This window comes from Echinops telfairi, unplaced genomic scaffold (assembly GCF_000313985.2).
Source record: "Echinops telfairi isolate 266 unplaced genomic scaffold, ASM31398v2 ScPeMD7_2291;HRSCAF=2852, whole genome shotgun sequence".
NCBI classification, from domain to species: Eukaryota; Metazoa; Chordata; class Mammalia; order Afrosoricida; family Tenrecidae; genus Echinops; species Echinops telfairi.
The window spans coordinates 16,386,395-16,410,608 of NW_022106189.1; the positions used below are offsets into that span (position 1 = coordinate 16,386,395).

At 38.9% G+C, this 24,214-nt stretch overlaps 1 protein-coding gene and 1 pseudogene across 1 annotated transcript in view; both read left to right on the plus strand.

The window, feature by feature from the left end:
• Window positions 1-24,214, plus strand: part of RBL2 (RB transcriptional corepressor like 2) — a 75,216-nt gene that overhangs the window by 45,380 nt on the left and 5,622 nt on the right. The window contains exons 15-21 of the mRNA XM_004704670.2: window positions 495-764; window positions 936-1,216; window positions 1,307-1,483; window positions 16,514-16,585; window positions 17,341-17,443; window positions 18,269-18,477; window positions 19,104-19,271. Of these exons, the coding sequence (XP_004704727.1) occupies window positions 495-764; window positions 936-1,216; window positions 1,307-1,483; window positions 16,514-16,585; window positions 17,341-17,443; window positions 18,269-18,477; window positions 19,104-19,271 (1,280 nt within the window). The remainder of the gene's footprint in view (window positions 1-494; window positions 765-935; window positions 1,217-1,306; window positions 1,484-16,513; window positions 16,586-17,340; window positions 17,444-18,268; window positions 18,478-19,103; window positions 19,272-24,214) is intronic.
• On the plus strand, window positions 6,094-9,628 carry LOC101657829 (annotated as a pseudogene).

The following is a 24,214-nucleotide window of genomic DNA, read 5'->3' on the forward strand; positions in this document are numbered from 1 at the left end:
TCTTGCCCTGTCCGACGTCTCCCTTCACCCACTTTTCGGTTGTCTGTCTCCCAGGGAGGAGGTCACATATAGTTCCTTGTAATCGGTTACTGTCAAGCATTTCTTCTAGTTTCGTGAAGTTTTTTTTTTTTAATTTCCCCTAAATCACCAAAGTTTAAGCCGAAGTTTAACTTGATTTAGGCAAAGGTGTGGTGGAGCCCCTAGTCAATACTGTCTCAATGCAGAATGTGTCTGGTGAACCAGTTTCTGCCACACCAGTTCCTGGGCAGGGACTGAGGGACAAATAGGAAAATGTCCTTTTGTTCATTTTGCTCTTATTCACGTTCAGTTAAATTTCTGTTACTTGAATACAGCTCATGACTCTTTGTTTTTATTTTTAATTATGAATTATTTCAGAAATATTACATTGCTTTTGACCATAATAGTTTGACTGGCAGTCAGGTCTCAGTTGCCTTGAGTTGAATGGTTTGTTTGACTTCTTGTTTTGTTCATAGGCATAGCATCTCCAACGACATTATTTGATAGATACAGTTCCCCAACAGCCAACACGACCAGAAGGCGGCTATTTGTTGAGAATGAGAGCCCCTCTGATGGAGGGACACCCGGGCGAATTCCACCACAGCCCCTAGTCAATACTGTCTCGGTGCAGAATGTGTCTGGTGAACCAGTTTCTGTCACACCAGTTCCTGGGCAGACGTTGGTCACCATGGCAACAGCCACTGTCACAGCCAACAATGGACAAACAGTGACCATTCCTGTACAAGGTAAAGATGGCAGAATTTCTTTGTGATATTAACTGAAAAATGTTGACTGGAATGACCGTAGGGGTCAACTGAATGCTGATGGGGAGGCTATGAGAAACCTCCATTTAAAGGACATTGTAGTATCAATACTTGTGATTTTTGTTTGTTTTTTAACTCCGTAACAAACTGTAGGTATTGCCAATGAAAATGGAGGGATAACATTTTTCCCAGTCCAAGTCAATGTTGGGGGGCAGACCCAAGCTGTGACAGGCTCCATCCAGCCGCTCAGCGCTCAGGCTCTGGCTGGAAGTTTGAGCTCTCAACAGGTGACAGGACCCACCTTGCAGATCCCAGGGCAAGTCGCCATTCAACAGATTTCCCCAAGTGGACAACAGCAGAAACAAAGCCAACCTTTAAACAGCAACAGTCTTAGAGCCAGGAAAATCAGCTCTTTATCTCTTTTCTTCAGAAAGGTAATTTTCATGTTCCATTTCATAGCCCAAGCTTGGAAGAATGGAAGTGTTAGAAAAACAAAGTTTGAAATGTTTTTGTTTATCTACCAGGTTTACCACTTAGCAGGTATCCGTCTTCGAGATCTTTGTGCCAAACTGGATATTTCAAATGAACTCAGGAAAAAAATCTGGACCTGCTTTGAATTCTCCATAATTCAGTGTCCGGAACTTATGATGGACAGACATCTGGACCAGTTGTTAATGTGTGCCATTTATGTGATGGCAAAAGTGAGTACGGAAAAGGAAACATACAAAAATGCTACTTCGATATTCTTAGAAAACTTAAAAAGCTTTATTGACATATAATTCTTGAGCCATATAATTTTACTCAGTTCACAGGAACAATCACAGATAATAAAGGGTGCCCCCCCCCCAAAACGGATTTTTTTCACCCTCCTATCTATGTATTTAAATTTATTTACAAAAGAATCTATCGCCTTCAAAATACTTACTCTCCATTACACTTAATACATTTATCGAATCTGTGATTCCGTTCTTGGAAACATTTTTCAAGCTCATCTGTTTGGATGGCTGACAGCACCTCCCTCAATTTTTCTTCATCAAATCACTGAGGGAGTGCAGTTCCTGGGGAAGGCTTGGTTGGCATCACTCTCGATGCTCTGTGGGGTAGGGTGGAGGTCTACCTCTTGTATCACTTGTACAAAACACTAAATGCTGGTTTCCCTTTTTGGTATAAAAACACTCCTCAAATTTCTTTTTGGTTAGTGAAAATACGAAGGGGGTATCCCCCCATAAACCGATGCTCATTTGGGTTTTTTTGTTTGTTTGTTTTTTTCTTTTTTTTTTTTTTAATAATCATTTTATTAGGGGCTCATACAACTCATCACAATCTGTACATGCTTCATCTGTGTCCAGCACTTTAGTACATATGTTGACTTCATCATTCTTACGACACCCACTTTCCCCTTGAGACCCTGGTGTCAGCTCATTTTTCACCTCCCTCCTCCCTCCCCCCTCCCCCCGATAATTTATAATTTATTTTATCATATCTTACCCCATCCCACATCTCCCTTACCCACTTCTCCACTGTCCGTCCCTCAGGGAGGAGGCCACATGTAGATCTTTTCCTTTGTTCCCCCTTTCTCCCTCTCCTTCCCTCCACCCTCCCACCATCGGCACTCTCTCCACTCTCCCTCCCCTGGGGGGTCCATCCGTCCTGGGTTCACTGTATTTCCAGTTCCTATCTGCACCAGTGCACCTCCTCCAGTCCAGCCGGATATGTAAGGTAGAATTGGGATCATGGTAGTGGGGGGAGGATGCATTTAAGAATCAGAGGAAAATTGCATATTTCATCGTTACTACACTGCACTCCAAATGTGGTGAAGAAAGCGGATGATGCTTGGCTACCAAAAGATATAACACCTGAAGTCACTGAAGACAATGGGTGCACAAGCGGGTGTGGTGAGGATAGCTGATGGTGCTCAGCTACCAAAAGACATAGCACCAGAAGCCTTAAAGACCTGAAGATAAACAAATACCATCTAGCTGAGAGACAACAAAACCCCCACAGAAGAAGCACACCAGCCTAGCCCTACTCTATCGCTGAGGACATAGGGGGTGCATTAGCAAAAGTGGGGAAGAAAGCAGATGGTGCCCGGCTATCAAATGATACAACACCTGGGGTCTTACAGGCTTGAAGACAGACGGCCACCTAGTTAAGAAACAACAAAACCCACAAGGAAGAAGTACACCAGCCTACCCCAACACGAATGCTGAAGACAAAGCGGGTACATAAGCAAGGATGCAGAGAAAGCTGATGGTGCCAAGCTGTCAAATTACACAGAATCTGGGGTCCCACATGCTGGAAGATAAACAAGGGGCCATCTAACTGAGAAACAACAAAGCCCACATGGAAGAAGCACCCCAGCCTGTAAGATGACAGGGCGGCGAAAGGGTCAGGTATCAGGCATCAAAGACCAAAAAAAATAAATAAATAACATTGTGAATGAGGGGGGTGGTGCAGAGTGGGGACCCAGGGCCCATCCGGGAGAAATTGGACATCCCCTTGCAGAAGGGCTGCGGGGAGGTGAGGAGCAAATCGGAGTGCAGTGTAGTAACGATGAAATATGCTCATTTGTTTTTTTTGACATGAGGGAGATAGTGCATTTGGAGTTCGCTCCACCAGGTCAGACTATTCATCAAGCTTTCTATGTAGAGGTTTTGAAAAGATGGTGACAAAAAAGCCCTGATTTGTGGGAGATAGGGGGCTGGTTTTGCCACCACGACAATGCACCTACTCGTACAGCCATCTCAGTTTCGGGGCCAGTTTTTGGCAAAAACAGCATGCCTCTTTTGTCCAATGCATCTGACTCCTGACCTTGCTCCATGTGACTTCTTTTTTTCCTTGAGTGAAGAGGGCATGAGAGGACAGCGATATGATGAGACATAAAAGGTGAAGAAACCAACGTGGGAGGTGCTGTCAGCCATCCAAACAGATGAATTTGAAAAGCGTTTCCAAGAATGGAATTGCAGATTTGACAAATGTATTAAGTATAATGGAGACTATTTTGAAGGTGATAGGTTCTTTTATAAAAAATTTAAATACATAGCTTTGGGGGGAAAATCGTTTGTTTTTTTTTTGCTATTCCCTCATATTTATTATCACGTGAATAATTTCATCTTTATTAAACTTCTACAATAGGCCCCAATCAACTTTCTACCTAAGTGGATTATTTTGTGTGTGGACATGTTTTAATTATTCAGATAGATGAGTAAAACTCCTGGGTCATATACAACCATGTTTAACCATTAAAGGAATCGCCAGACTGTTTTCAAGAGCAACTACTATTTTTCATTCTAACTAGCAGATATAAGGATTTTGATTTTCCCTTATGTTCTTCAGTCCTTATTGTACTTTTGATACTGAGTTTGAAGTGGTATCTCTTTGTGCTTCTAATTTGTACTTTTTGATCTCTAATGATGTTGAGCATTATTTTTTTAATTTTCAGTTATATTGGCACATAATCTACATCATACCATTCAATCATTCAATCATGTCAAAAATTGTACAATCATAACCACAGTCAATTTCAGAACATTTTCCCCCCATGACTAAATTACCTTTAAAATTAGTTGTGTGCTCCCTCCCCTGCTGCCTTCAATGTTTACTTCCGAAATCACCTCACCCTTCCCTTTTCCCCTAAGTACCCTACAGATTCTTGCGTCAGTTAGCTCTACATATCCATTCCTCTGTGCCTTATAAACTGGTAAACCCAATAGAAACAATAAAGAACAAAAACGAAATGAAGTGGTAAGGATAAAATAATGATGTACAGATAAAAATACCATAATGAGCAAGAAAAAAAACACCTCCATCAATCTTTAAAAAGCCAGGAACAAGCAAGAGATCCTTGCCCCTAGAACTATTTCAGGTTGGGTCTAGAGAGAGGTCAACTGGCCAAGTATCAGGTTTTGTCCAGCCTAATCAGGATTACAATGTTGTTCCACATCTTGGCCTGTGGCTAGTGGGGATCTGCCAGTGGCTTAATGTGACTAGTTACTCTGCAGATGGGTTTTGGGCTCCCACTGTCCTCCACAGCCTTCCATAATTTGGGTGTTCACAATTTGAGCTCTGATACTTTTCCCTTCGTCATATTTGAATTTTGTACTTGTCATCTTTGGATCACACAAGCTATTGTGCTTCTTCCATGGGGACTTAGTTGCCTCCTCACTTAGATGGCTGCTTGTTTAAATACAATCCTTTAAGACCCCAGACACTATTTCAATTGATAGCCGGGTACCATCTGCTTTCTTCATTACACTTTGCTGCAACACCCGTATATTCAGTGGTCATTTCATAAATGCAAGTATTGAGTTGGGCTAAGTTATCAGAATTAACTGTTCTCGCATTGGGGTTAGTTAGAGTTAAGTAGGTGCCCAGAATCCATCTTCTTGCCCATGTAATATGCACAGCTGAGGTTTACTTTGGCAGTCGACTTACACAAAGTCAGACCCCTATATGACCCACTACATTAGCACCAGCAACAAACCAACCAATAATCAAATAATCAAACAAAACAAAATGTCTCATATTTCTTTTCGGTACATGCCTATTAATGGTATTGCTGGATCATATGAGATTTCAATTCTCAGTTGCTTTAAGTATTGCCATATCATTTTCCACAGTGGCTTTTCCCCATTGAGCATGATGTTGGCTGTTGCTTTCTCATATTTGGCTTTTATTATTCATAGTACTATGAAAGAAAACTAGATATATAGATTAGAGAGAAGGCAATTGAAAGGGCCAGAGGCAAACGTTTTTAAAAGTAATACTAGGAAAATAATAATTTAAAATATAAAATTTGAATAATAAAATAATAACAGCTAGCTGTTACTATATAGTTTAATTATCTTGAGAAAATAACCCTCTGGTAAACCAGGTCAGAGGGAATGAGATTCACTCTTTCGGATGGTGTCATGGCAGAATAAGGCAGTGCCCTACTCAGAGGGCAAATGGCTTATGTGAGATGGTTGTGATTGTGACCAGGGGCTGTTAATTTGCTGCCAATGGACAAGGTGTGTGTTAGGTGTAGCCAGATAGGTTTAAAAAGATAATTTTTTAAAAAATGCCTTAGAATATCCGTGGTTTTTTTAAAAAGTTTTTTGGGCTTTTTTGGATATCGTAAGATCGGTTGTTATGCCAAGCTGTACCCTTGAGTGGAGCTGGAGTTCCCTGGGCTTGTTTACTGCTTGTGCTTGCTCCAGGCTGCTTTGTAGATCGAGCCCCGGTAGGTTGTGACTCGGTAGGTTGTTGGCAGCACAATCTGCTACTGGGGGGGTTTTATGGCTGTGGAGCTGAGTGGATTGGTCCAGTAGAAATGTCCCACCGTTCTGCCGCTTCTGTGGTCAGCCAGGCAAGTGCCAGTGGGGGCTGTCGGCAGAGGCGCATCTTAACAGCAGTTGTTACTGCTTTTTAAATTTTAGTCCATTTGGGTCTACTTATCTGTATGGGGCCTGGAAGAGTAGAATATCCCTCTTGGAGCTCTCCTGCATTCTTTCTGCCGTCCTATGGTGTGTGTTACTCGGTTGCCATCTTGCACTCTGAGCATTACTTTTAATTTATTTGAGCATTGTTTCCGATGCTTTTTGTATATTTTCTTTGGAGAAGTACCTGTTCTATAATCTTATCTATTTTTAATTGCTATATTTGTCTATTATATACAAGGAGTTACAAAATGGTACAGAAACATTCCATTATCTTTTAAAACCATTTTCCACAAATTTTTGAATCCCCTTTATATGTTACTTACTAGTCCCTTAACAGAATTATGATTTTGTAAATATTTTCTCCCATTTTTATTTTATTATTTTCTTGATAATGTCCCTTAAATCATAAACATTTAAAAATGTGGTAATGTCTAGTTATTATTTTGGTGCTCATGCTTTGGGTATCAAATCTAAGAAACAATTGCCAAATCAGAGTACATGAGGATTTATCTGTTTGATAGTTTTAATTCTTACATATATATAGAACTTTAATCCATTTCAAATTAATTTTTTAATATGTTGTGAGGTAGTTCAACCTTTCTTTTGCATATGGCTATGTACGAATTTATATTTGTGCTGCACCATTTCTTTAAAAAACTGTTCTTTTTCCCATTTAATAGTCTTGGCATCTTTATGAAACACACACATGTGTGTTTCTAAATTTTATATTATCTTTTTATTAACCTACATGGCTACCCTTATTCAGGACCACACTTTTTTTTTGGCAAGGGGGTTGTTTTGTTTTAAACAAAGCATATTTAATTTCCCTAAAATTTTAATTTCCATAGAAAGAGTCCTTGTCTCTTCAGCTTCCACCGGCCATCTATCTTAAATCACTCTCTCTGCTCACTAGTGGTTTTTTGTGTGTGTTTGTTTTCATAACATGAAAAGATATTTTTAGATACACGAAAAGAAATTTTTCTCCATATATACATAAGACGCATTATTAAAAACTTTACATTTTTTGTACTTAAAAATAAAACTCATAAAGTAGGAATAGTCAGACACTTGCTAAATATGACACATTTCCACCGCAGTCCCGATATATATAAAGAATACTGGCTGACTATGTAAATATCTAGATAAGACTGAATATCTACTTCATGTGTTCCACTAAAACATCTTACTTAATATAAAAATAATACATTTCCACGAGAGGTAGGAACAAGATGAGATGAATGCTATTGCTACTTAATATTGTTCTAAAATTACTATCATCACTGTTGAGAGAAATAAATAAATATAAATAGTAGGAATTGCTAGAGCTGCTCTATCACCAGAAGCAGTGCCTATGTTCCTCTGCTCCTCTCTGCCCACGAGGAGACGCAGTTCCCAGAAAGTGAATTATATTTTAATGTACTATAGATTATATACAATGATGGGACCTATCAAAGTTTATAATATCAAAAACTTGTCTTCGACCAAAGCTATCTTCCACAATGGTGGCAGATTGGGCAGACCTATCATCTGATGATTTCCAAAGGGTGCAAGCACCTCTGCCATTGTTGCCTCGTCTGCAGCTGTGAATGACTCTGTTCCTGAAAGAACATCGTGCCTTCCACAGCAAGCTGTGGGAACCTGTCCTCTGCAGAACGGACTTGTGGTCTAGAGAATTCAAAAGAATTTTTGGATAAATATCAGCCAGAAACTCAGCATGAACTTCCTGTACATAAAAATAAAATGGAATAAGTTGAAACCTGGTTAAAAGCTCAAATCTTAAAAAGGCAACCAAAATAGGGTGGGTCTATTTTATTAATAACATGTCCTCCTGGATGTGGGAAGACAACTCTAAAAATAACATCAAAGGAACTTGATATTCATATACAGGAGTGGATTAATCCCATTTTACCTGATTTCCAAAAAGATGATTTCCAAGAGATGTTTTACTTTGAACCACGCTTTCAGATATATTCTTATCCATCTCAGATGACAGTTTTAAAATAATTTTTGTTAAGAGCTACTAGGTATAACAAACTACAAATGTTTGGAGAGGATATGAGAACTGATAAGATAAATTCTCATTGACGACTTACCAGTTTTATGGAGATTCTAAAATTTTACATGAAGTTTTAAGGAATTATATCCAGATTGATCAATGCCCTCTTATATTTATAATAACTGATAGTCTCAGTGGACATAATAATCAAAGGTTACTGTTTCCCAAAGAAATTCAAGAAAAGTATTCTATAACAAATATCAGTTTTAACCCTGTGGCACCAACAGTTGTGAAATTTCTTAATCGAATAGTGACAGTGGCAGCTATTAAGTTTGGAGGGAAACTTGCTGTTCATGATAAGGCTTCCCTGGACTTGCTGGATCAAGGATATTCTGGTGATATCAGGAGTGCAATAAACAGCCTCTAGCTTTCTTTTTCAAAAGGAGAGAACAATCTATGTCCAAGGAGAAAAGGATTGTCTTCATTAAAATCAGATCCTGCGTCGTCAAAATCAAAACAAAAGGAAAAACCCGAGCAAGCAGTGGAAACGCACGTAGTCCAAGCTATTGGTGGCAAAGATGTTGCTTTCTTTTCAGTGCTTTGGGGAAGTACTGCATTGAAGAGAGCACCTTGAACAGAAACAGACTCACCTCGCTTGCCTTCTCATTTGTCAGAGTTTACCTGGGATACGTTAGTTATTCAGCCTGAGGAAGTTGTAGAAATGTCACACATGCCAGAAGAGTTCTTTAATTTATATCTTCATGAAAACTACTTGGATTTCTTCATGGAAATAGATGATCTGTGCGAACCAGTGAATTTCTCAGCTTTGCAGACATCCTAAGTAGTAGCTGGAATACATGCTCTTTACTCAGGGAGTGTCGTACATCGGTGCTATGAGAGGTGTAATACATTCCAGTAGAGCCTGAAGATTTGCTCGTTGCCAAGCAGGAGGATCAAGTTTTCAGCCCTTGCACAAGCCGCAGTGGTTTCTAATAAATACAGGATAATTGAGAGAATGGCCTGGCAGCAAAAGCCCCTTTTTCTGACTTCTGCTTACCAGTTTTATGCCTCCAAACTCAACTGTTACTGCACCTTGCTATACTGACTATTCTATGAGAAATCAAGCACAGATTTCGTTTATCTGAGCTATTGGAAGGCTTCCTCTGAAGCGACACTGTGGAAGATTGAAAATGGAAGCCTTGACCGACTGAGAACATGGAATGATAGACCTTGACAATGGAGATGAAGTCCAGCCGACCAGAGGGCAACCTACAGCAGAAGCTGTGGGTAAGCCCCCTCAGCCCTCAGAACCCGTAGTCTGGTCCCTTCCTTTGAGTCAGAATAGTGGGAGTGAACTGCCTGCTAGCCAGCCACAGGCATTTTCAGCCCAGGGTGACATGGGAGATGATGATGTGTTCATAGAAGACTGAGAGCATTGAGACATAGGACTCAGCCTGCCAGATTGCTACTTGAAAATTTGGTTTTAGTTTATTCAGTGTATTCTGAACAAAGTTAATATATATTTCAGGTGAATTACAAACAATCTATTCATTCTTTACCCTTGTAGAACTTGATCATAAAGAACTGATTCCTCTGTCATCCTGATGTAAATAGGTCAAGCCTTCAAGTAATCTCTTTAATTTTCTAGTATTTATTTAGTCTTGTGAATGGTGTACAGTGATCAATGTGTATGAAATATGATTTGAATCAATTAAGCCAAGTGTGTTAGTCTATAATGTGTTAGTCTGGGTTGACTAGAGATACAAGTCCAGGACACTCATCTGTACATCAAAAAGAGCTTTATATAAAAGAGTAATTGTATTAAGAAAACATCCCAGCCCAGTCCAGTTCAAGTCTATAAGCCCTATATTAGCCCATATGTCCAATACCAGTTTATAAATGCCTCTTCAGACTCATGGAACACAGGCAATGACGTCGAATGCAGGAAGATCACAGGCCATGGATGGAAAGTCTTGTGGATCCAGTGGTGGTGGAAACAGCTTAGCACTGGCAGGGTTAGCTCGGGGGCTCTAGCATAGCTCCATGTGTCTTGTCAGCAGGAAGATGAAGCAGGGAGTCCGTGTGTATCTGGTCTCCAGTGTGCCATTTATCTCATGGCGCCTCCAAATGAGGTCATCAAGCTGCGACCTCATTGACAGGCTAGACTCCCGCTTTGCAAGTTGACACCAGATTATGTAACTACCACACCAAGTAATCATAAAGTGTGAAGAAATGAATCAGAACATGAATTATAAAAGTTGAGGCTACATTTATGAGTGTCAGTAAACATTTTACTTTATTTACAGCTACTCTCTGATCTCTAGCTTCTTAGATACTACTTTGTCTGTTCAGAGACTTTGGGGGAAAATATTTACATAATTTATATAAAAATTAAAATGCTGAACTTAAAAAAAAAGAAATATAAATAATAGGTATTAAGCGATAGCACCAAGGTTTTGACATAGTAGTATTAATGTACCAGAAACTCAGCATGATCCACTGAAAAAATAAAACTTGCACAAAATAAAACCAACCCAAAATACCACACCTTCCAAGAAAATTTAGTAAGTTGATAAGATTTTTAAAATATTAGTACTTTGGTTTCAGAGTTGTTATATACTTATTAAAAAATAAAAGCTAGTGAAAATAAAGTCCTATTTATAATATTAAAAAAGGTAAAATACCAAGGATTAAATTTAACAAGCAAAGACAAAGTTCTTTTTGATGAACGTATAAAAATATTTATCAAAAGGAATAATTACACATGTAGAAAAACTTATGGAAGACTGAGGCGATAAAAAATATAAATTAAAAATATATATATATATATATAAATTATTCCTAACCCTATAACACCTGAATTTTTCATTTCAGGACATAATTTTTTTTTGTTTTTATTCTTTACTTTCATAGTTATCTCTATATATGTTAATATATGCATTTAATTAAATGTTATGAAAATGTTGCTCTCGGTGTTATAGGGTTAAATTGGTCCATATGCAATTTTTAAAAATGTTTTATTGGCACTTCGTCCACATATACAATTCAATAGTTCAGCCACATAAGGAAGAGTTATATAATCTTAACCACAATCAATTTTAGAACATTTTCTTTTTCTCCATATCCAGTTATTCATGTTTTTTTTTTCAATTTTGGCAAAAATACACACCACAAAACAGTCTCTAGTTCAACAACATCTATATGTATAATTCAGTGCCATTAATTATATTCGTGTTATACAACCGTTATTATTAGCCCTCTCCAAATTATTCTAAAATCAATAAAATGAACTCAATACACCTCGTAAGCTAAAACTCATCCTCTTTTACCCATAGTAGCCATAGGTCAAGGTTGGTTTCTTTTATTTTTTTAGTAGTTTTCTTGATACAATATTCCCATATCATACACTTTCATAGTTAATCCACTTCTAAAAAGAGTTGTACATACATCATTACAGTAAGCGCTAATGCTCCCATCCCGCACCCGCATCTACTAATGACTCTTCAGTTCCCCTCTCCCTGTTTTACTTACCGTTCCTGATAAACCATTGCATCAGTTATTGTTTCTTAGACATCGTATCCTCCCTTGTGCTTACCAAACTGGGAGGCCTTTCTATTACAGATCCCACAGATGCCTGGCATAAATATAAGATATCTTCACCAGCAGTCTGTCAGCTAGCATGATATTCTCTTACACTGCTGGCTCATTCTTTTGTCTTATGGCCACCACCACGTCCACTGCGCAGTCCTTTCTCTTCAGCCTGGAAGCCAGCAGCAGCCTGGAACGCCTTTGTTCATTGTTTAATCTCAAAAGAGACTAAATCAAGATGCACATTATATGAACCTGCTCCATTAGCATAACAAAGCAACCCATTTCCAAATGGGGTGATACCCTAGAAGGTTAGGATTTACAACACATTTTTAGGGAACATAATCCTTAATATTCTACTCTTGACTTCCCAAAATTCATGTCCTTGCCACATATAAAACACAGTCAGTCTATCACATCATCCCCGAAATTCTAAATCTCCAATCCAAATTCTCATTTACTGAATCATCTAAATTGAATTTAGGTGAAGTCTTCAGTACTATATTGCATCTGGGGGCAAAATTCCCCTCTATCCGTAAACCTAAGAAACCTACAAATTCTGTGGTAGAAAGGCACATGGTAGGTATTTCCATTACAAATGGGAGTGATTGGAAGAAAAGGGATAATGAACCCAAAGTACAAAACCCAGTAGAAGAAGTTACATTCGTTTTCAAAGACTGAAAATAATCTGATAGTAGAGAGTTTATTTTTGGCCAGGGACCTTTTCTCTGCCAAGTGCCATTGGCTATTTATGAATTTATTCGAGGGTCATACTGGTCGAACATCTCAGTAACTCACTCCTAATGTGATGATTGAGTGGGGAGCCCTGGTGGCATATTGAGCTGCTAACCTTAGCAGTGTGAAGCCACCTGCCACTCCACGGGGGAAAGATGAGACTTTCTATTCCCAGAGTTAGTCTTGGAAACCCACCAAAGCAGTTAGTTCTATTTTATAGGGCAGGGGCCCTCAAACTTTTTAAACAGGGGGCCAGTTCACTGTCTCTCAGACCCATTGGAGGGCCGGACTATGAACAAATTCCTATGCACACTGCACATATCTTATTTTGAAGTAAAAAACAAAACGGGGCAAAAACACCTCATTTTGTCCTCGGCAACCACATGTGGCCTGCGGGCCATAGTTTGAGGATGCCTGCTATAGGGCAGTGGTTCTCAACCTTCCTAATGCTGCGACCCTTTAATACAGTTCCTCCTGTTGTGGTGACCCCCAACCATAAAATTATTTTCGTTCCTCCCTCATAACTTTAATTTTGCTACTATTATTAATTATAATGTAAATATCTGATTTGCAGGATGTATTTTCATTTACAAATTGAACATAATTAAAGCATAGCAATTAGTCACAAAAACAATGTGTAATTATATATTCTGAAATATTTATTTCTAATTACAAATAAATGAAATTTTATCTTGAAGCATGGTGTAGTATGGGTAACAGTCTTCACGTTGGGTACTCGTATGTGGGCGTATCTGCATGTGGGCGGACCAGCCTGGAGACGGATAGAGGAGCGGTGTCTCGGTTCCTAAGACCATGGGATGGTCTTAGACGACCCCTGTGAAAGGATTGTTGGGGGTTGAATGACTCGCACGTTGAGAACTGCTGCTTTAAGTAATCTATACCCTCTTGGGGGAAGCCCTACCAGCTTGGGCTTAATGTAGCTCCAGACTTTTCAGGCCCTCTGTGATGGCAGCCCTGCGCCCTTGTTTGGCTTTGTTGGTAGATGCCATCAAGCCGGTTCCGACCCATAGCAACCCTATGGAGGACAGAAACAAACACAGCACAGTCCTTTGCCGTCTTTGCAATTATCCTGTGCTAAGCCCATTGTTGCAGCAATGGTGTCAATCTAACGCGTAGAGGGTTTTCCTCTTTTTTGCTGCCCCTCCACTTTACCAAGCATGATATCCTTCTCCAGGGACTGGTCTCTCCTGACAATATGTCCAGCATATGTAAGGTCAAGTCTTGCCATCTTTACCTCTAAGGAGCACTCTGGCCAGACTTTTTCCAAGAGTGATGGTTTTTGCTTTTAGTGGTCCGTGGTACTTTCATTATTCTTCCCCAGCTCCATTATTCAAATTCACCAATTCTTTGATCTTCCTTGTTCTGTGTCCAATTTTCACATGCATATAAGGCAACTGAAAATACCATGACTTAGGTCAGGCACACACCTTAGTCCACCGAGTAACATCTTTGTGTTTCAATACTCTGAAGATGTCTTGTGCAGCAGATTTACCTAATGCAATTCATCTTTTGATTTCTTGACTGCTGCTTCCAAGAGAATTGGTTGTAGATCCAAGCAAGACGAAATCCTTGACAACTTCAACCTTATTTCCATTTCTCATGATATTATGTATTGGTCCAGTTCTGAGGATTTTGGTCTTTACATTGAGTCATAATCCATACTGAAGGTTTCAATCCTTGATCTTCATCAGCAAGTATCTCACATCATCCTTACTTTGAGCAAGCAAGGTGGTGTCATCTGCCTATCTCAGGTTGTTAATAAGCCTTCTTCCAATCCTGATGCCACACTCTTCTTCAGATAAGCCAGCTGATTATTTGCTCAGCATACAGATTGAACCAGTATGGTGAGAGGAGGATACAACCCTGAAGTGCACCTGTTCTGATTGGCAGCTCCATTTCCAAGCCTATCTACCTTGCCTAGCAAGTCCCATTCTTCTGTGCCCCTTGGACATGGCTGCCCTGCTGCCTGTTTTCGCAGTAGGCACATCTTTACAGCAGCCCCGCATTCCACTCCAGAACAGTTGGTGAAAGCTGGCAAAGATAATCTTAACACCCGGGAGGCTGTACGTACTACCCCCACCACCTCACCCATTAGAGATCCAGGAACCTGTGGCCAAACTCTTTGAACCAAGGCTTTGCTTTTCCATGCTTCAGCAGGTCTGCTGGTCTCCTAGATGTTTTAGTCTACCAAACCAAATCCTGACTCAGCGTAACAAATAGGAGCAAATAGCCTCATCTTTCTCCTGAGGAGTGGCTCATGAGTTTGAACTGCTGACCTTGCTGTTAGCAGTACAACCCTTACCTAGCCAGGGCTCTGAGACACTCCAAGAATGGTCCTTTTCTTAGAAGACAACAGATACAGTTCTTTGGCCTGTTTCCTACTTGTAGAATTTTAGGAAGCAGGCAGTGTTCTTTCCTTTTTTTATTTTTCTGTCCGTTTTAGTATTGCATCTTTTAAATTATTTTGTAGTAGCTTCTGAATTTGGGAAATGTGAGTTCTCCGTTATTTTTCAAGATTGTTTTGGCTACTCTGGGTCCATTGAAATTCCAAAGCAAACCTGGGAATCTGATTGGAATTGCACTGAATTTACCAAGTTAGGGAGTGTTTTCATGTTAAGAATATTAAGCATTAAATTTATTACCTAAGTCATGAACAGGGGCAGTTTTCTATTTGAATCTTTAATTTTTAAAAGTATATTTTAGAGGTTTTAGAGTGTAAATTTCACAGTAATTGTTAACTTGACTCCATTATTTTACTCATTTTGATGCTGTTATAAATGAAAATAGTCTTAATTTCATTTCCAGCTTGCTCATTGCATACATGTAGAAATACAGTACATTATTTGTATATTGATGTCACGTGGTATCTGGCAATCTTGCTAAATTCAACAAGGTTCTAATTCTAACAATTTTTCGTTATTCCTTCACATTTTCTGCATTCACGTTCCTGTCATCTGCTAATTAGATAATTTTAACTTCTTGCCTTCCAATTGGGATAACTTTTACTTTTGTCTCATTGTTGTGGATAAAACCTCTAGGACAAAGTTGAATGTAAGTGCTGAGTCAACATCCCTACCTGATTCTTGATTTTAGGGAATGATTGTATCTTTCACTGTGAATACCATATTAGCTGTCAGTTTTTGTAAATACCCTTTAAAAGATAGCAATTTCCCTTCCATTCCTAGCTTATCTTTTTTTTTTTTTTTTAATCATGAAAGGGTATTAGATTTTCTCAGTTTGGACTTTCTGCATTTACTGAGGCGATTCCGTGGATTTTCTTTTTCATCTCTTGTGGTATCTTGTGTATTGCATTTTCAGATGGTAAATCTTACATTCCCAGGTTACTACTTGGTCATGGTGTGCCATAGGTTTTTTGTTTTTTTCCCCCCAGACCTACATGACATCCCCACCGTAGGAACTGAGTGTGCTAGTGGGGAGGGAACAGTGGTTGCCTCTTCTTATGAGGAGCTACCACTTTGTGAGGCAGGGGCAAGGCTGGATCAGTGCCACCCAAGGTAAAGCCTCCTCCCTTAGAAGTTGGGGCTGGGCAGAAGAAGGCGCTCTCTCATCCACATCTGGGAATATAATCTCAGCAACAAATGGCTTGGTACAAGATGAGAAAATATCCTGACTTCACCACACAGGGAAAGTCTTCTAATAGGGAACTTGGAGAGAAAAGGAACCTTGTGCTCTTGGCAAGTCTGAACTGAAATATGTCTTGCTGAGGTGGGAACAGTCTTGGCTCAAATACTACATATGCCCACAGTTCTAGCCAAAATTTAGGTTTTCTTGAATAGGTATTTGTTTCTTCATTTGCCCTATGTCCTTGGGACTATTACAGAGACCTTTTTTAATGGTTTAGTTTGTTTGTTAAAAATAATTTTCACCAGTCTCACTGGAGAAGTGGACCACAGAACTCCTCATGCTCTTTTGCTGGATATCAATTTAAGAACACTTTTATTCTTTCACAGGTCACGAAAGAAGACCAGTCCTTCCAGAATATTATGCGTTGTTACAGAACTCAGCCACAGGCCCGGAGCCAGGTAAAGTATACATTCTGTAAGTTCTAAAAATAAAGCTTACAATCATGTAATGGATTATTTTTAATGATCATAGTCGATTCTGTGGGCTTGTCTCCAGAATGAACTACTAAGACTTGACTTTTTTTTTTTTTAAGACTTGACTTTTATGGGAAATCTATGCTTAATTTTCTTTAATGATTGACATATAGTTTTAAGTATTGGTTACTTTGCCATCTTTTCCTTCCAAAGACAACCGTGTGTGATATCTGACTGCCTTCTTCATTTGATCTTAGTCAAAAGGTTGAGAAGCGACGACTAGCTTCTTAATAAGTTATGAACTTTTTGTTTCTGTAGCACTTTTTCAATCTGTGATTTGATCTTATGGTTGGCTACTGTTTACTGCAAGGTCACCAGATGGCACAAATGGTTGCGCTCAGCCTTAAAGTCAGTTGCAAGTTTGAACCTACCCAGCAACACTGTAGAAAAATAGCTTGGTGAATTTTCTCTGAAATATTTCAGCCAAGAACGTCTATCACATGTGGGGTTGCCATGAGTTAGGATGAAAGTAGGTTTGGTGGTTTTCTTGTTATTTTTACTATTACTGCTCTGTACTTAATATGCAATAATTGGAATTTGAAGTCAGACAGGCCCTCACTTAAATCCTGGATCTTACTGCTGTTACCTGGGATTGTATTGAGAATCACACCAATGCTGTATAAACTAGTTTGTGCTTAAATAAATACTAGTTTCTGTCCCTTCTCACTGTGTCACTAAAGGTGTACAGAAGTGTTTTGATAAAAGGGAAAAGAAGAAGAAATTCTGGAAGCAGTGATGGTAGAAGCCATCAAAATTCTCCAACAGAATTAAACAAAGACAGAAGTAAGTGCAATATTCAAAATCATGAGTCCAGGCTTATTGGGTTGGATAGAGAATGACTAGAGTTCTTTCATTAGGATTGGAACGGAATTCGTCCCCGTGGTAGACTAATCAGCCATTAAGATCAAGCGGACACCATTTACCAGGACAAAGGGTTACGGAGAGGAGGAGGAGGAATGGAAACAGGAAACAGGGAGGAAGTAGGATGAGGGCAGTGAAATGCATGAGTTGAAGTGAATTGTATATAAATTGCTGGATGTACAACTCATGATCTGCTTTATAAACCTTCACCGAAATCACAATAAAGAGTTTCAGTGGAAAAAATTAAAGTGCCACTTTTGAACTCTTAAACAAAATTTACCTTTATTTCCTAGGAGACCTAGGTTAAATACTATTAAACTATTACTGTTTGACTGGCCATGGAATTATTGAAATGAGATTCTTAATGTAGTGGAATAGCTGCTCATCCCATGGCATTGAGGTGCCCCGTTCATGACAAGGTCTCAGATAAGACCCGGTGCTCCGAGTTTACGAAGGTGTACGTTACCCAGAGCAGGACTACAGACGTGCCGTCGCTGGTCTCTGCCTGAATCACTTAGTGCACTTAGGTCCTAGAAAACTGAGGTAACTTTATTACTGGAAACTGCTTTGCTACTGCTACATCTATGGCACGGTACTACAAGTATTAATAATCATTCTGTGCTTTGCCCGTCTGGTAGAGAGACAACTATCAGTAAAGTAGTGGAGGTCTCAGTTCAGAATTTCCGTGCTCTTTAACACAGACTGCCAGCATCTCTGTGGCTAACATACTTTGTTGTACCACTGCAGCCAGCAGAGACTCCAGTCCTATCATCATGAGGTCAAGCAGCACCTTGCCAGTCCCACATCCCAGCAGTGCCCCTCCCACACCTACTCGGCTCACAGGTGTCAACAGTGACCTGGAAGAGGAGGAAAGGGGAGACCTCATTCAGTTCTACAACAGCATCTACATAAAACGAATTAAAACATTTGCTATTAAATACTCTCAAGCAAACATAGTAAGTTTAGTCGGGATTGTCTTATACATCACTTATGTGTAAGTTGTTCCATTTATAAACTTGTTTTGCTGTTTTTTTTCTGGAGGGGCTAAATAAAACTGATGAAGTCTCTAACAGATTTGATTAACATAATTTTCTATTGTCACAAGGCATTAAACAAGTAAAGTGGGGGTTGGGTTCCCTACACAGCAGAACAGAGCAGGAGATAGAATGCATGGGGCAGGATGATCCACCAGTTTCTGCAGTGGTGACCTTGCAAATTACTGAACTTTCCCTGTAACTTGTTTCATCAAATTAATCTTTTGATTTTATTTTTCCATGAATACTTGAAGCCCCTTATATTTAAGATGGGGATAGGAATAATTTCTGGTTTATATAGTTATTGTGAGGATTTAATAGTACCGTATGTGTGTGTATAATACGTATATGAGTGGGCTTCAAAAAGTTCATGGAAAAGTTTCGCTATATTTTTATCCATTTTTCCATGAACTTTCGAAAGCCCCATTCATAAAAATGTATCTTTATCATACTTAACACAAAGTATGCACTCATTGATTTTTCTCCAGGTTTAATTATTGCTAATACATCACTGTTTACCATTCCAAGAATAATGTTTTTTTTAACAGATGGATGCACCCCCGCTCTCACCCTACCCATTTGTGAGAACAAGCTCACCGCGGCGCCGCATGCGGTTGTCTCAGAGCCGCCCTCTCTACATCTCCCCACATGAGAACGAGACCGTGCTTACTCCTCGAGAAAAGATCTCCTACTACTTCAGCAGCAGCCCTTCAAAGGTAGGTCTACCTTAGGGCAGTGGCCTAACTCCTCCCAAAACGATAGGACACTAGAGATAAGATTTAAGCTAGACTGCTAGGCACTCACTAGAGTGACAGAACTGCTACAGAACAGCAACTTAAACACCAATTTTACTTTACTTGATATATTTTGGGGTTGGGAATAGGGAAGTGATTTGGATTCATTTTTACTTGTTTCTTATTTGTGTATTCTAACGTTTCTGTTACAAGTTTGAGTTTTAAGTCTGAAGGGTTTTATTCCATTTATAATAATTATAATCTTATAAAAATATGATAGGGAAAGAAAACTTGGATCATTCTCCAGGTCCCCCACCCCAAACCAATCATGAAATGTCCATTTCTGAGGCAGGCACTGCCTTATTAGCATAGGTCTGTACAGTAACATCTGCCTCAATCTTGGAAAGAGATGCTTGGGCCAAGCTTTAATAGAGGAAAAGTTAGCAAGGTGTGGGAGGGTATTCAGGAAGAAGCAAAGTGCAAAGAAAATGATGTCCTTGGGGCAATGCTGCTAGATCACTGGAAACAAGCGATGTTAAGGAGTGGAACCTAATCTTGAAAGGCGTGACAGGATTAGATTTGTAAGATATAAATACTGACTGAAAATAAACATATCTACCTAACAAATGGTCTGGACTCTTAAACATTTTTTTAAAGGATCATTGAAAAATGGTAAAAGAGGGTATTGTTCTAGGTTTAAAGGACTCAAAGAATCATGACAACTAAATGCAGTACATGATCTCTGCCTGGACCTTACATAGAAAAACACAGTCCTAAAGGAAATTTTTTTGGGGGGGAAACAGGTAAAATTTGAATGTGGACTTTAATATATAGAGGGAAATATACAGAAACTATTCAGAAGAAAAATGTTCCAATGCCAGTAGCTTACTTTTAAATTGTAACTTAAGGAAAAAGTATGTAAGTGAAGTAAGAGGTAAAGAAAAACAAATAGGGCCAAACACTTATGAAAGGGTATTTAGTCAGTATTCTTTAAACCTTTGTAAGCCTTAAAAATAAGGCTCTCAAATTAGAGTTGGGAGAAACAGAAGCCATCAAAAGTTAGAAAATATAAACAAAAATAGAAAAAATGTATCCTACATAGTAAAGCATCACATACCTTAGAACAAATTTGCGTTAGACATGAAAATAAACTGGACTAAGTAGAGAAAGGCTCATTTTCTGAATAGGAAAACTATTATGCAGATAATTTCTTTCAATATGTAAATTGACTCTCATTCTGGTGCAGTTGTTTTGAAACCATTAATAAATGATGTTGACAAGTGTACAATAATAGACAAGAAAGCAATTGGAGTTGGGGGAAATGATCTTTGACAATTTTTCTAAGAATCGATTCTCATTCTTTTACTAAATAAACATTAATTAAAACATTAAATGGAAGAATAATAAAACTGTAAGATAATATGCATTGCTACTAATCTGATCCTTGAATCAGGGAAGTCTAGGTATAGGTGTCGAAGGGATCAGGTGTAAGGCATCATCAGAACAAAAAATCTTACCATAGTGAATGATGGGGGGAGTGCGGAGTGGAGATCCAAAGCCCATTAGTAGGCCACTGGAGATCCCCTTGCAGAGGGGTCTCGGGGAGGAGATGAGCCAGTCAGGGTGCGATGTAACAATGATGAGAAATACAACTTTCCTCTAGTTCCTAAAGGTTTCCTCCCCGCTCCCACTACCATGACTCGAATTCTATCTTGCAAGACTGGCTAGACCAGAGGAGGTACACTGATACAGATAGGAACTGAAAATACAGGGAATCCAGGACGGATGAGCCCTATAGGATCAGGGGTGTGAGTGGCAAAACAGGGAGGGTAAAGGGAGAGTGGGTAGGAAAGAGGGAACCGATTACATGGAACTGTGTGTGACCTCCTCCCTGGGGGACAGACAACCGAAAAGTGGATGAAGGGAGACGTCGGACAAGGCAAGATATGACAAAATACCCATTTATAAACTATCAAGGGCTCATGCGGGAGGGGGGAGCGGGGAGGGAGGGGAAAAATGAGGACCTAATGTCGGGGGTTTAAATGGAGAGAAAATGTTTTGAGAAACGATGTACAAATGCGCTTTACACAATTGATGTGTGTATGGATTGGGATAACAGTTGTATGAATAAATAATAAAATAAATAAAATGTTAAAAAAGAAATAATAAAATGTTAATAAAATGTTAAAAAAAAAAGTCTAGGTATATAAAGTCTAGGTAATATATGTAACTGGCAAAGGAGAGTAATTGAATTCATACAAATTCAAACGGTAGCCAAAAATATATTAAAAAAATGAAGGAATAATAGAAAACAGATATCAAAATTAAATATATTAACACAACCATATCACACGAGTTTTTCCTACTGCCATTTAGTTGATTCTGACTCACAGGACAGAGTAGAATTGACCCAGAGGATTTCCATGGCTGTACATCTTCAAGGAAGCCTATTCCTAAGTCTCTCTAACCCCAGAGCAGCTGGTGGTTTGAACTGCTACCTTCGACCCAATATTTAACCACTTGGGTTAAGAGCAGAATCCAGCTCCTAGCTGTGTACAAATGACCCATTTTAAATATAAAGGTACATAACTTTACAAGTAAATGGGTATAAATTACTAGTTCATTATGTCTTATAACTTGGTTGGATGGGCATGAAATTTCCTTAATCCTTATTATCCTCTTAATGCCTGCAGAATCCACAGGGACATATCTGTAATTTCTGATATTGGTATCTTGTATTACATATATATTTTTTTTCCTGTACTATTCTGTCGTTTTACTTTTCTTGTTATTTTTTAGTTTTCTAGTTCACTGATTCCTGCACCTTTTATAGCTTCTTAAGGTAAAATTGTAGGTCACAAAGATGAGACATTTTCTAATACAGGTATGCCTTCAGTGCTATACAATTCCCTCTTTTAGAGGGAAATTAAATTTAGAGGGAAATTAAAAGAACTGCTTTAATTACATACCACAGTCATGGTATATCAAGCTTACATTTTCATTCAGCTAAAAAAGTACTAATTTATATTTAAAGCCAAGACAAACCACCACCACAAAAAACTAATTTCTCGGATTCCTTTTTTGACCCATGGATGCATATCAGTTTCCAAAATTTTGAGAATGTCCAGGTATGTCTGTAATTGTTTTCTGATTTAATTCCACTACAGTGAGTGAAAATGTGATGTTTTAAATTTTATTGACTTGGTTTGTGGTCTAGAACAGTGTTTCCCAAAACTTAAGCAATAGTATTCTTAGTACCCGATACCTATACTACAGAAATTGAATTTGCAGTTAAAACAATCCAACAAAGAATTGGCTTCCATGGTAAATTCTACGAAATATTTAAAGATGATAAATTACCCTGAGAGATGAAGAAAGAACATTTGAAAATATCTAGCAATTACTCATAATAAAAACTCTTAGGGCACTGCTTCTGACAATGACAAGTTCTAATACATATAAACTAAAACACTTAACGGAGCAGTGGTTATGCATTGGACTGCCAATTTCAAGGTTAGCAGTTCACAACCACCAGTCTGTGCATGGGAGAAAGACCAGGCTTTCTGCTCCTGTGAAGAGTCTCAAAAGTCCACAGGAACAGTTCTACTCGGTTCTATGGGATTGCTATGAATTGGAATTGACTTAAGTGGCACCGGGTTGGGTTTTTTGTTGTTTTGTTTCACATCATACTTAATGGTGAAAGAGTAAATGCTGAAGACCGAGGAACAAGAAAAGATATCTGCTCTTGCTACTCCTGTAGTAGAGACCCTTATATGTACAGAATGGCAAGGTTAAGGCACACAGACTAGAAAGGAAAAAATCTGCATTCACAGATAACATGATTCTGTACACAACACAAAGAAAAAAAAAATCAAAAACGTATATATAAGTTTAGCTAGGTAACAAGAAAATAGATCAGATGTATTTTTTAAAATCATTTTATTGGGGGCTCGTAAAACTCATCACAATCCATACATATATCCATTGTGTCAAGCATGTTTGTACATTTGTTGCCATCATCATTCTCAGAACATTTTCTTTCTGCTTGAGCCTTGGTGTCAGCTCTTACCCTCCCTCCCTCCAAAACCCTTGACAATTTATAATCTTTTCATGTCTTACACTGACCAATGTCTCCCTTCACTCACTTTTCTGTTGTTGGTCCACCAGGGAGGGGGCTTATATGTAGATCCTTGTGATCGGTTTCCCCCTTTTCCCCCACCTTCCCCTTACCCTCCTGGTATCACCACTCTAATTATTGGTCCTGAGGGGTTTATCTGCCCTGGTGTGTTTCCAGCTCTTATCTGTATCAGTGTACATCCTCTGGTCTAGCCGGATTTGTACAGAATTGGGATCATGATAGTGGGGGGGAGGAAACATTAAAGAACTAGAGGAAACTTGTATGATTCATTGTACCCTGACCAGCTCGTCTCCTCCCTGGGGGAGTGTGGAGACCCAAAACCCATCTGTAGGCAACCGGACATCCCCTTACAGAAGGGTTGCGGGGAGGAGATCAGATGTATTTGTACTTAACAGCAGTTAATCAGAAGGGAAATTTTAAAGCACCATTTATAATAGCACTTAAAAATTACATACGTAGGGATAAATCTGACCAAAGATGTATAAGAGCTGTATCCTGAAACACTACAAAATATTAATACAAATTAAAAGACCGAGAAAAATACCAAGGTCCATGGATTAGAAAGAAGTCCCTGTGTTGCACAGCTGCTTGCCAAAAGGCAGGCAGTTCAAGTCTAATTAGAGATGCATCAAAAGAAAGGCCGGGCAATCTACTTCTAAAAACAGCCATTAAAACGTTGGAATTGACTCAGTGGCAACGGATATTTATGTATATGGATTGGAAAAAATACTAAGATGTCAATTGTTTCCCAGTTGATTTATTATAAACTCAGTATAATTTCAATGAA